This window comes from Schistocerca cancellata, chromosome 9 (assembly GCF_023864275.1).
Source record: "Schistocerca cancellata isolate TAMUIC-IGC-003103 chromosome 9, iqSchCanc2.1, whole genome shotgun sequence".
NCBI classification, from domain to species: domain Eukaryota; kingdom Metazoa; phylum Arthropoda; class Insecta; order Orthoptera; family Acrididae; genus Schistocerca; species Schistocerca cancellata.
The window spans coordinates 144,919,504-144,931,199 of record NC_064634.1 but is presented as its reverse complement, the minus strand read 5'-3'; the positions used below and the strand labels follow the sequence as shown (position 1 = coordinate 144,931,199).

At 41.7% G+C, this 11,696-nt stretch overlaps 1 protein-coding gene across 1 annotated transcript in view; it reads left to right on the top strand.

The window, feature by feature from the left end:
* Window positions 1–8,325: 8,325 nt before the first annotated feature.
* LOC126101239 (zinc finger protein 239-like) overlaps window positions 8,326–11,696 on the top strand; it is a 129,584-nt gene continuing 126,213 nt past the window's right edge. The window contains exon 1 of the mRNA XM_049911927.1: window positions 8,326–8,377. Within this exon, the coding sequence (XP_049767884.1) occupies window positions 8,326–8,377 (52 nt within the window). The remainder of the gene's footprint in view (window positions 8,378–11,696) is intronic.

Here is an 11,696-nt window from a genome sequence, read left to right as displayed (position 1 = left end):
ACAGAGGATAGTGCGTCTGCAGGGACTTATCCCTTGCACGCCCCCCGTGAGATCCACATTCCCAACATGTCCACAACACTACGTTCGTAGTGCGCCTAATAGATGTTTGCCCATCACAGGAAAAATGCTTACTTGAAGCGCCGGCCTTGGTGTCCGAGCGGTTCTAGGCGCTTCAGTCCGGAACCGCGTGACTGCTACGGTCGCAGGTTCGAATCCTGCCTCGGGCAAGGATGTGTGTGATGTCCTTAGATTAGTTAGGTTTAAATAGTTCTAGGGGACTGATGACCTCAGAAGTTAAGTCCCATAGGGCTCAGAGTCATTTGAACCATTTTTGCTTGCTTGAACTTAAATACCAGTGCTTGCAGATTTCGCTGTTGTATTTTACGACTAACGGAACTTGTACAGAGCGAGCCGGAATCACAGAGACCTGGCCCTGCCGTAAAATTATAATATTGTTGAATAACTGTCGTAATAAAATAACAGTCACAATTCTCCCTTTTCACACAAGACACAAATTTGATTAAGATAAATTACAGGGCACGGGTGCTACCTCTATTATGCTAACAATGTACGTTGTAGAAGTTAATAGCTGAAAATAACTTTCACATCCAGTTTGTTGCTGTAGTAGTTGAAAGTGTTTAAGAACGATATATTAATCTTCATCTTGCACTCATTATCCGATCGTAGTTTCTTCATCCAACAAAATAGTCAATATGCAGTTCTGTCCTATTCTCAAAATAAAGAGATCAGTTATAAATTAAACTCCTTCAAAATGAAACACCAATTAAAATCACCATAGTATATCTCTCACTCTCAAATAAGCACATTTCAGTTCTTCACTTTTTTTACACATCGACAATATATTTCACATGGGTGCAGTGGAGACAAGATACAGACTTACCTCCACAACTCCAATCATCAACACAGTTTCAAAATGACTTTCTCCTCCACAAAATGGTTCAAATGGCTCTGAGCAATATGCGACTTAACTTCTGAGATCATTAGTCGCCTAGAACTGAGAACTAATTAAACTTAACTAACCTAAGGACATCTCACACATCCACGCCCGAGGCAGGATTCGAACCTGCGACCGTAGCGGTCGCTCGGCTCCAGACTAGCGCCTAGAACCGCACGAGCACTCCGGCCGGCTCTCCTCCACAGCTCGCTACCAACTCCCCATGAAGAGTAACATAAACTAATGATAATAAACGTCTTACATCAACAGACCACAGAATATCATTAACATCGATATTTGTTCGCAGATAACATTTACGTAGAATAGTTTATATCGAATAATAATTGCTTTTTTGTTAAGTTTAAATAATCATTTGATTTAGAGGCAGTAAATTATAATGGGTTTTTAACAGTTTTATACGTTGAAAGGGTCAAGATTCTCTGATAATAACTGGTAAGTGGAAGCGTAATTAGTCACGTGTGATTATCAGTGTTTCACCCTGGTAACTCGAAAACACAAAGTCATGGGATTTCAGAAAGAAAGGAAGGTAAATAAACAGGACATAAGAAATACAGGCCCCCAGACATCGAAATAAATCAATAAAAACTCATACTTATAAAAATGCTTTGCCATTGTTACAAAATATCAAAAGAACAAAAGGTGCATCGTGTTGTACGATAGTTACAGTCGTATATCCATTCACTATACTCCAGAATTACACAGTTATAGGTTTCTTATAGTACGTTGCAAGTGTCAGACGTACTCAGAACAATCTTATGTGTAGCTGTGAGTGCGTTAAATTGGAGGAAAGTGAGCAGTTTATCGGTGCTCCTGTGGTGGGTGCTTCCTTACCGTGCTAGCTGAAGTGTGAAGTGAATCCTGCCTTGGGCATGGATGTGTGTGATGTCCTTAGGTTAGTTAGGTTTAAGTAGTTCTAAGTGCTAGGGGACTGATGACCACAGCAGTTAAGTCCCATAGTGCTCAGAGCCATTTGAACCATTTTTTGTAGCGTTTATGGTACTTCTGCCGGCTGCGGTGGTCTTGCGGTTCTAGGCGCTCAGTCCGGAACCGCGCGACTACTACGGTCGCAGGTTCGAATCCTGCCTCGGGCATGGATTTGTGTGATGTCCTTAGGTTAGTTAGGTTTAAGTAGTTCTAAGTTCTAGGGGACTGATGACCACAGCTGTTAAGTCCCATAGTGCTCAGAGCCATTTGAACCATTTCGTACTTCTGTATTTCTTACCGGCCGCTGTACCTTCTCAAACGTGTTTTTCTAGTACTGTCCAGTTAGCCTAAATTTAGGTGACTTTCGGAAGCTACTCACTTTAATCTTGGTTCTCTCTATGTGCTGTTGTCGTCGCGTCGAAATTTTAACTTTTTACGTTTTATCTCCTTTAAGTATGTTGAACACCACATAACAGTTCAGACAGCAAAGAGTTGCAATCAGGATTCTATATTCTCCGCTATGGTAAAATTCTTCAATGACTGATAATTTCCACTTTTCAGTTTCAGGTTCGGTTTTGTACGGTGTGAGAAGGAAAAGTTACTAGAATACGTAGAGCAGTGGTGACAGCAGAGATAAACTTCTAATATAACAGTTGTCGACAGTATTTATTAAATCACCGCTGAACGCCACAGAACTTCTATATACGATTCAAAAATAGTAAACGAAATTCTTCTGTCTTAAAGCTGTCTTCGTATTTCTAATTAATTCAGCAGCATTTTGGATACATGTCCCAGAAACACCTCTTTAGACTACAGCATATCCTTGCTACAGGCATGAAATTAATTTTCATCTCCTCCATAAAATTCAATATATTCAAATCCACAGCAACTATTTCTTTACTTTTCAATCTTCAATAAGCATTTATTGATTTATAATCCTTGTACATCAAAAACAAAAGCTTGTTCTGATAAACTGGACGCTACCTCAAACCCAAACCATTATCATAAAATTGCGAATCATGTTAAAAATCTCACAGAACAGAGAGGAACAATGTTTGATCGTTACTTCGGCACGTTACAGCTTGCGACTAGATGTTCGGCAGTATCGCCAGACTTCAGAGGTGTCACTCTTTTACCCCACGATCGGCCATTACATGTAAAGACAAAAATACAATTTCTCTAATCGCTTAACGGGTAACTTAACATTTAATATAACCAGTACAGCGCTTGTACGTAACATTGGGTCTCATATTACAAGTAGAAAGCGTAATCGACAGCCGACCGGAGTGGCCTAACGGTTCTAGGCGCTACAGTCTGGAACCGCGCGACCGTTACGGTCGCAGGTTCGAATCCTGCCTCGGGCATGGATGTGTGAGATGTCCTTAGGTTAGTTAGTTTTAAGTAGTTCTAAGTTCTAGGGGACTGATGACCTCAGCAGTTAAGTCTCATAGTGCTCAGGGACTTTTGAACTATTCGTAATTGACAATTTGTTGACACTGCATCATTTACCATAGGTCTTACATACCAATTCTCACAAAGTATCGTAGCACTTAAATATGAACTGTTGTAATCGTAACAAAGCGGCAGTCAGCATTTCATCTACTATCGTCAAAGAAGACACAGACACTAAGCGCTAGCGGGCTGAGTACTTACTTGAGAGGTGAGTCAAGTTCTGGAGACACGTAGCTACCTCTAACGCCAGTGAATGGCAATACACCAGCTACTGGAATTCTTCGACAGCGATGGAGGTGCCCTCAGCGTGGTACATAGTGATAAACTAAAACGGCAGTATAGCAATTTCCCTGTAGTTCTTAGAAGAATAAGCTACAGCCACGTCGTCTTTCTGTCGAAAACTACGATACGGAGGCATCCGTCGAGAGTGCTGTCCCAACGCCTTCTTATAAATATCAGAAGACGCCTCTGTTGAGTGATCAGTAGCACTGCTTACATAAATATTTACGTGCAAATATCTCGGGAACTTAATAAAGTTCGTTGATGATCCTTGCCACTCCTCCTATCCAGCTTTTAGTAGAGCACTTGAAAAATATGGAAACGTTGTGTTCAAATGTGTGTGAATTCCTAAGGGACCAAACTGCTTAGGTCATCGGTCTCTAGACTTACACACTACTTAGACTAACTTATGCTAAGAACAACACAAACGCCCATTCCCGAGGGAGGACTCCAACCTCCGGCGGGAGGGGTCGCGCAGTCCGTGACATGACGCCTCAAACCGCTCGGTCACACCGTGCGGCGAATCGTTGTGCAATGTGTCGTGTCCGCCTCCTTGTCGGGTAAACGCATGGCCTCATTTGTGCAATGAAGGGATATGCTCGCAGGTAGACTGCGTCGCAAACTAAAGGAAGTATCAAGACGCCAACGGTTTAGAAACTTCGATACGTTGAACTCAAACTGTAACTGGTGCTTACCTGTTGCATCAGCCAGAGGTCTCGCCATCTACACTTATCAAGCCGAGGTGTGCCGGAAACTCGGCCATTTAGCGTTCCCTGCCTTTGATCGGAGATCTCCAAATTACTAGACCATGAGGGTGACGTATCAAGTTTGGAATCTCAGTGGAGGCCGGGTAACACACTTTCTCAGAAATTAAAAAAGAAAATAATAACGAAATTTTGTGTTGTTTTACACAAACACGATATTCAATGAAAGCCTCAGGTACACATTTATTCAGAGGCATGAAATTTGTCTTTTGAATCCAGAACTGTGGTTCTAACATAGTGTATTCTATGAATAAAATGTTTGTCAACTAGCTTAATTCTGTATTTAGATTTTTAAAATTTTTGCAAATAAAATGTTTGTTCACACCTATAGGAAGTGGTAAATGCAGATAAAATGTCTCCTGCAAAGTCTTTGATCTTGGGATAGTTTCCTTCTGGAAAAACTGGTAAAATTGAACAAGGCTTTCTTCTTTAAACTGATGTAATTCGCTTGCAGATGAATGATTTCCATTTGCAATGCACCGGAACATCTTCCATCTCACAAAAATCCGATTCTGAAAAACTCGGATCTCCTTGCAATGAGTATGAAATCTGTGATCCTGAATGAAGAATTCTTTCTTCAGAGCACCAACAAAATCTATTACAAACAAGAGTGGAAAACTTGAACCATATCTACCTTCGAACAACTGGCAACTGGCGAAGTGTGAGAAAATGTCCTGTCTGTTGTTGCCCTTAAAAGTATCACTTTCTGTGTAAAGGCTACAAATAATATTTCCCTCCCCTTGAAGTTTTTTATTCACTTCATTCAAATGGAGAGCAACAGCGGGTAAGAAAGCTAGTTTTTATAGTCGTTCTTTGTCTGACGCATCTTCGAGGACTATTTTTCTCATTCAGAAATATTCCAATTGCTGTTCTCAAAGAAAATAAGCTTGAAAAAAATTTACCACAGGTTAACTAATGTACTGCCGTGTGGTAATGAAAATCACTTGGCAAAGATTCTACTCCTTCTAGCGAGTGTTTGAGTCCATGATGTCGAATGAAACTGGCTGCAAAAATTACAGGCTTCATCACACAGCACACATCCAGCGTTTTTGCACAGAGTGCTTCCAGATAGATGACTCAATGTATTTCGAGGGTTTTGTAACACCATTGGCACTCTGGGTTTAGTCTTCCAAGAAAATTTGAATATTTCTCCATCTACTGTAACACATTTAAGCAGCCAAAGAGGAAGGCTATTATTTTTGGCTGAAGTTAACTGTACCCCTTCAAAGACAGTGGCAGCTATTGTACCATGCATGGAAATCACATGTGCTAATTCTATAGTAACTTCGAACTATGTGTTAACGCAGGGTGTTTCTTAATGTTCTGGCGATTTGAAATCTGAATACCGCGTGCTAAAGACAAGACACAGCGATGGTGGTGCGGACTGTCAAATTTCGTCCCATATAGTGAGTAGCCATGTCTTACTGGTCGAAGCAAAATCGTGCGTTCGGGACGGAGAGCTATTTTCGCTACGGAGAATCTGTCATGTGCGTGCGACGTACTTTTCGTAAGCACTTCAAGATTCAGCCGCCATATTGAACTTGGTAAGAAACTTACATGCAACTACCAGTGCATCGAATCGAAAGTCAACCGGCCCTCGGAAAATCGTCCGAACTTCTTGCTAGGCATGATGGGATTATATGAAGGTGAGAGTGTACTCCGAACGACCGAGAAGCCTGCAACAGTTAAAAGATCGAATGTACGATGAAATTTCCAGAATTCCTCCAGCAGTTAAGACAGATGTGCTCAAAAACTTGGTGAAACGCCTCGAGTATTGGGTACCCGCGAAGGTCGTGATTTGTCCGATGTAGTATTTCATAAGTAAACTTGAATAAATGTTTTTTTTTTACCTTCTTAAAAATGTTCTACTTTGTTTCGTGATTAGTTTGTGTGTTATTCAAATTTGAAATGGTCGAAACATTGTGAAACACACTGTACCTATGGAAAGCAACAGGACTCTAGCAGTGTCATAGCTGTCTGTAGATTTGTTCAGGGCTACTGGGATGCCCTTTATTGTAGCTGATTTGATAAATTTCATAAATTACAAACGATATTCATGCTCCACAACGTTTGATGAAAGTGTGACTACTTTATATAGTTCAGTTTTATCAGGAAATAGTTCTACAACTGTAATTAAAATGCACCTCTTTATGTAATCACCATCAGTGAATTGCTTGCTTTGTTTGGCGATTTCTTTAGCAATTCGTGAAATTACTTTTGTATAGGATTCATTTTCCTAAACTCGCTCCCTAAAATTATTTTTTTGAGTACAATGTTTATGTTTCAGTATTTCGACTTCGTTTTCGCATGCCTTGTTCTTGAATTTATCAAACTAGGCACCATGGTTTTTTTTTTCGTAGTGAGATCTAAGCGAGTGGTAAAAATCGCGTGATATTTCGAAAAACTGTCACTCAAGCGAGGGCAGAATTAAATCCCTTCGCAGGCCGGAGGCCATATTGTGAAGATCCCCACTTTAACTCATATGAACTCATTTTTGGAATAATTGGACCTCTCAGAAGTTCGTAAAATCGATTACACTGAATTGTTCAATAGATTTTTTATCCCACAACATCCTTCACTTCCTTGATTTGTATTAATACCAGGGACATTCAATAAGTAGTACTCCGTCTTCAGGCCATGAGTGGCCTACCGGGACCATCCGACCGCCATGTCATCCTCCATGAAGGATGCGGATAGGAGGGGCGTGGGGTCAGCACACAGCTCTCCCGGTCGTAATGATGGTATTCTTGACCGAAGCCGCTACTATTCGGTCGAGTAGCTCCTCAATTGGCATCACGAGGCTGAGTGCACCCCGAAAAATGGCAACAGTGCATGGCGGCCTAGATGGTCACCCATCCAAGTGCCGACCACGCCCGACAGCTCTTAACTTCGGTGATCTCACGGGAACCGGTGTAACCACTGCGGCAAGGCCGTTGTTCTAACACAGTTTTTTCCTCCGGTAATTTCCGTCGAAAAAATTCTGAATTTGTTGTGGGACATTGTGGAATATTCGCACTTCAGCCCCTATATTTACATGTGGTTGCTATAGGTGGTGTCGCCATATGTAGCCTTCAAAATGGCATTCGTAATGGAGGTGCGTTCCAAGCAGAGAGCTGTCATTGAGTTTCTTTTGGTGGAAAAGCAGAGCATAACAGATGTTCATAGATGCTTGCAGAATGTCTACTGAGACGTTGCAGTAAACAAAAGCACGGTGAGTCATTGGGCGAGGGGTCTGTCATCATTGTGATATCTCGCGTGCCGGCCGGCCGCACACAGCTGTGACTCCTGTAGTGATGGAACGTGCGGACACTCTCACTCGAGGTGATCGACGGATCACAAACTACTCTCTGTACAATTAGACGTCTCTGTTGGTAGTGGTGACACACTCGTTCACCAGTTGAGGTACTAAATGGGGTGTGCCTTTTGGATTCCTCGCCGCCTAGGCCACAAAGAGCAACAAAGGGACATCTGTTTGGTTCAAAATGGCTCTGAGCACTATGGGACTCAACATCTGAGGTCATCAGTCCACTAGAACTTAGAACTACTTAAACATAACTAACCTAAGGACATCACACACATCCATGCTCGAGGCAGGATTCGAACCTGCGACCGTAGCGCATCTGTTTGGCCCAAACAAGGATGCGCTCCGTGGGGGAATCTTATTAATGCATCAAGGCGTTGGGTCCGACGCCGACCAGTGGAGTGGTATCATGCGGATATAGAGACCCACCCAGGAACGTGGCTTAAGGCCGTCGCATTGAACGGAAATTATATTGAAAATTAAGGTTTTGAAGCCAAAAGAGTGGGGAATAATATAGCTTGCTGGAATCCTGAAAAAAAAAACCTGCTTTCAGAAAAAAATGTCTTGTCTTGCTTATTGAACGCCCCTCGTAATCAGATTAATTACACAGTATTTATCATTAAGGCGGCATGAGGCCCGGTGGAGCATGGAATGGAATGCAGACACCAGCCCAGTGCCACAGTATAACATGACTTGACAAAAGAAAAACATGAGAACATTATTCCTGACGAGGAATGTGTGTTCCAACCAGGGCTGCGAGGTATCCCGATTTAGGTGGGATTGTCTCCAGGTTTAGAAGTTAAATGTCAACTCCCAATTAAACCTTTTCAAGATACGCAAGAATCTGAATTGCACCAAACTAGACAACATTTCACATAATATAGTCTATAACAACTAAAATAATCATTTTTTGATGGTATAATGTAATTGGATAAATAAAAAATCTACTCACCAAGCGGCGGCAGGAGAACGCACATACAGGCGATGAGAAAAGTGGAATAGAAAATCAAGAACAGCAAGATTCAAACTTGAGTATTTTAATAAGAGAGACTCGGACAAACGATACGGATAAGGACTTGTAGACCTTGCAGTTTCGAGTCTACTGACATTGTGTTCCACCTCCAAGTTGTATTGGACTTACAATCTCTTGACTGCTGTCATTTAAGCATTCCTGTGGAGTATGCTGTTTTATTACCGTAGTCGACCGTGTAAGGTGCTCCGTCATAAGTCCGCACACGCTAGAGGTGGGTATCGGATTGTTTTCTGGCCGCTGGTGTTCAAATTCCCGTTCGTTCTCGAAATGACCGTCCTCAGGTACTCGATTTGCTGTCTGAAGTACCACCGTCTGTGCGCTATGTGTTGGTTGACCTCGGTTATGTTCTCTGATAACATTTCCAAAGTTATTTCTCCGGAGTTTGGATGTTGCCCGCTGTACGTCTTTAGAATATCGAGTGCCGGATTTCGGGTGGAACTAAGCTGATGTTCCTTGTCACGGTTAATGGTATGCTGTGTGACCTTTACTTCGATGGAAATATTGTGCAAGTACAGCACGGATCACCGGCATAAAACCCCATTTTCCAAGACAACAATGTTTCAATATTATTACAAGATTGCAGAGCAATCACTGGAAGCAGTGAGATCCATAAAATATATAGGAACATGCATACAGAGCGATTTAATACGGAACGACGACATAAAACTAATCGCAGGAAAGGCAGATGCCAAAAAGAGATTCATTGGGAGAATCCACAGGAAGTATAGCTCACCTACAAAGGTGGTAGCTTACAAAGTCCTCGATCAACCAATACTTTAATATTGTTCGTTGGTGTATGACCCATAATAGGTTTAATAAAGGAAAAAGATAAGATCGAAAGAAGAGCAGCGCGTTTCTTTACAGATTCATTTGATAAGCGCGGAAGCGTCACGGAAGCGCTCAGCCAACTACAGTGACAGACACTGAATGAGAGGCGTTCTGCATCTTGGTATGGTTTACTGTTGTAGCTACGAGAGCGTACCGTTAGATGGGTTCCTCCTATGTGTATCTCCCAAGAACATCATGAAGCTATGATTATAGAATTTCAAGCTCATTCGGATGCTTGCCAATCATCGTTCTTCCCGTTTACCGTTCGCAACTGGAACAGGAAAGGCGGGTATGACAATGGCACACAAAGTGCCCTCCGCCACGCACCATAAGGTGGCCTGCGGAGTATAATCGTAAATATAGTAGATGAGGACTTTGAGGTTCTTTGTTTCCATGCTACTCAACTTTCCGAAAGTTAGCTGAGAAACTTAGAAACGGATGTATAAGGAATGACCTGTAGATTAAAACTGAAGAAACTGCAAAAAGGTGGGAATTTAAGGAGATGGGACCTGGATAAACTGAAAGAAGCAGAGGTTGTACAGAGTTTCAGGGAGAGCATAAGGGAACAATTGACAGGAATGGGGGAAAGAAATACAGTAGAGGAAGAATGGGTAGCTTTGAGGGATGAAGTAGTGAAGGCAGCAGACGATCAAGTAGGTAAAAAGACGAGGGCTAGTAGAAATCCTTGGGTAACAGAAGAAATATTGAATTTAATTGATGGAAGAAGAAAATATAAAAATGCAGTAAGTGAAGCAGGGAAAAAGGAATACAAACGTCTCAAAAATGAGATCGACAGGAAATGCAAAATGGCTAAGCAGGGATGGCTAGAGGACAAATGTAAGGATGTAGAGGCTTATCTCACTAGGGGTAAGATAGATACTGCCTACAGGAAAATTAAAGAGACCTTTGGAGATAAGAGAACCACTTGTATGAATATCAAGAGCTCAGATGGAAACCCAGTTCTAAGCAAAGAAGGGAAAGCAGAAAGGTGGAAGGAGTATATAGAGGGTCTATACAAGGGCGATGAACTTGAGGACAATATTATGGAAATGGAAGAGGATGTAGATGAAGACGAAATGGGAGATACGATACTGCGTGAAGAGTTTGACAGAGCACTGAAAGACCTGAGTCGAAACAAGGCCCCCGGAGTAGACAACATTCCATTGGAACTACTGACGGCCTTGGGAGAGCCAGTCCTGACAAAACTCTACCATCTGGTGAGCAAGATGTATGAAACAGGCGAAATACCCTCAGACTTCAAGAAGAATATAATAATTCCAATCCCAAAGAAAGCAGGTGTTGACAGATGTGAAAATTACCGAACAATCAGTTTAATAAGCCACAGCTGCAAAATACTAACACGAATTCTTTACAGACGAATGGAAAAACTGGTAGAAGCCGACCTCGGGGAAGATCAGTTTGGATTCCGTAGAAATGTTGGAACACGTGAGGCAATACTGACCTTACGACTTATCTTAGAAGAAAGATTAAGGAAAGGCAAACCTACGTTTCTAGCATTTGTAGACTTAGAGAAAGCTTTTGACAATGTTGACTGGAATACTCTCTTTCAAATTCTAAAGGTGGCAGGGATAAAATACAGAGAGCGAAAGGCTATTTACAATTTGTACAGAAACCAGATGGCAGTTATAAGAATCGAGGGACATGAAAGGGAAGCAGTGGTTAAGAAGGGAGTAAGACAGGGTTGTAGCCTCTCCCCGATGTTATTCAATCTGTATATTGAGCAAGCAGTAAAGGAAACAAAAGAAAAATTCGGAGTAGGTATTAAAATCCATGGAGAAGAAATAAAAACGTTGAGGTTCGCCGATGACATTGTAATTCTGTCAGAGACAGCAAAGGACTTGGAAGAGCAGTTGAATGGAATGGATGGTGTCTTGAAGGGAGGATATAAGATGAACATCAACAAAAGCAAAACGAGGATAATGGAATGTAGTCGAATCAAGTCGGGTGATGCTGAGGGAATTAGATTAGGAAATGAGACACTTAAAGTAGTAAAGGAGTTTTGCTATTTGGGGAGTAAAATAACTGATGATGGTCGAAGTAGAGAGGATATAAAATGTTGACTGGCAATGGCAAGGAAAGCGTTTTTGAAGACGAGAAATTTGTTAACATCGAGTATAG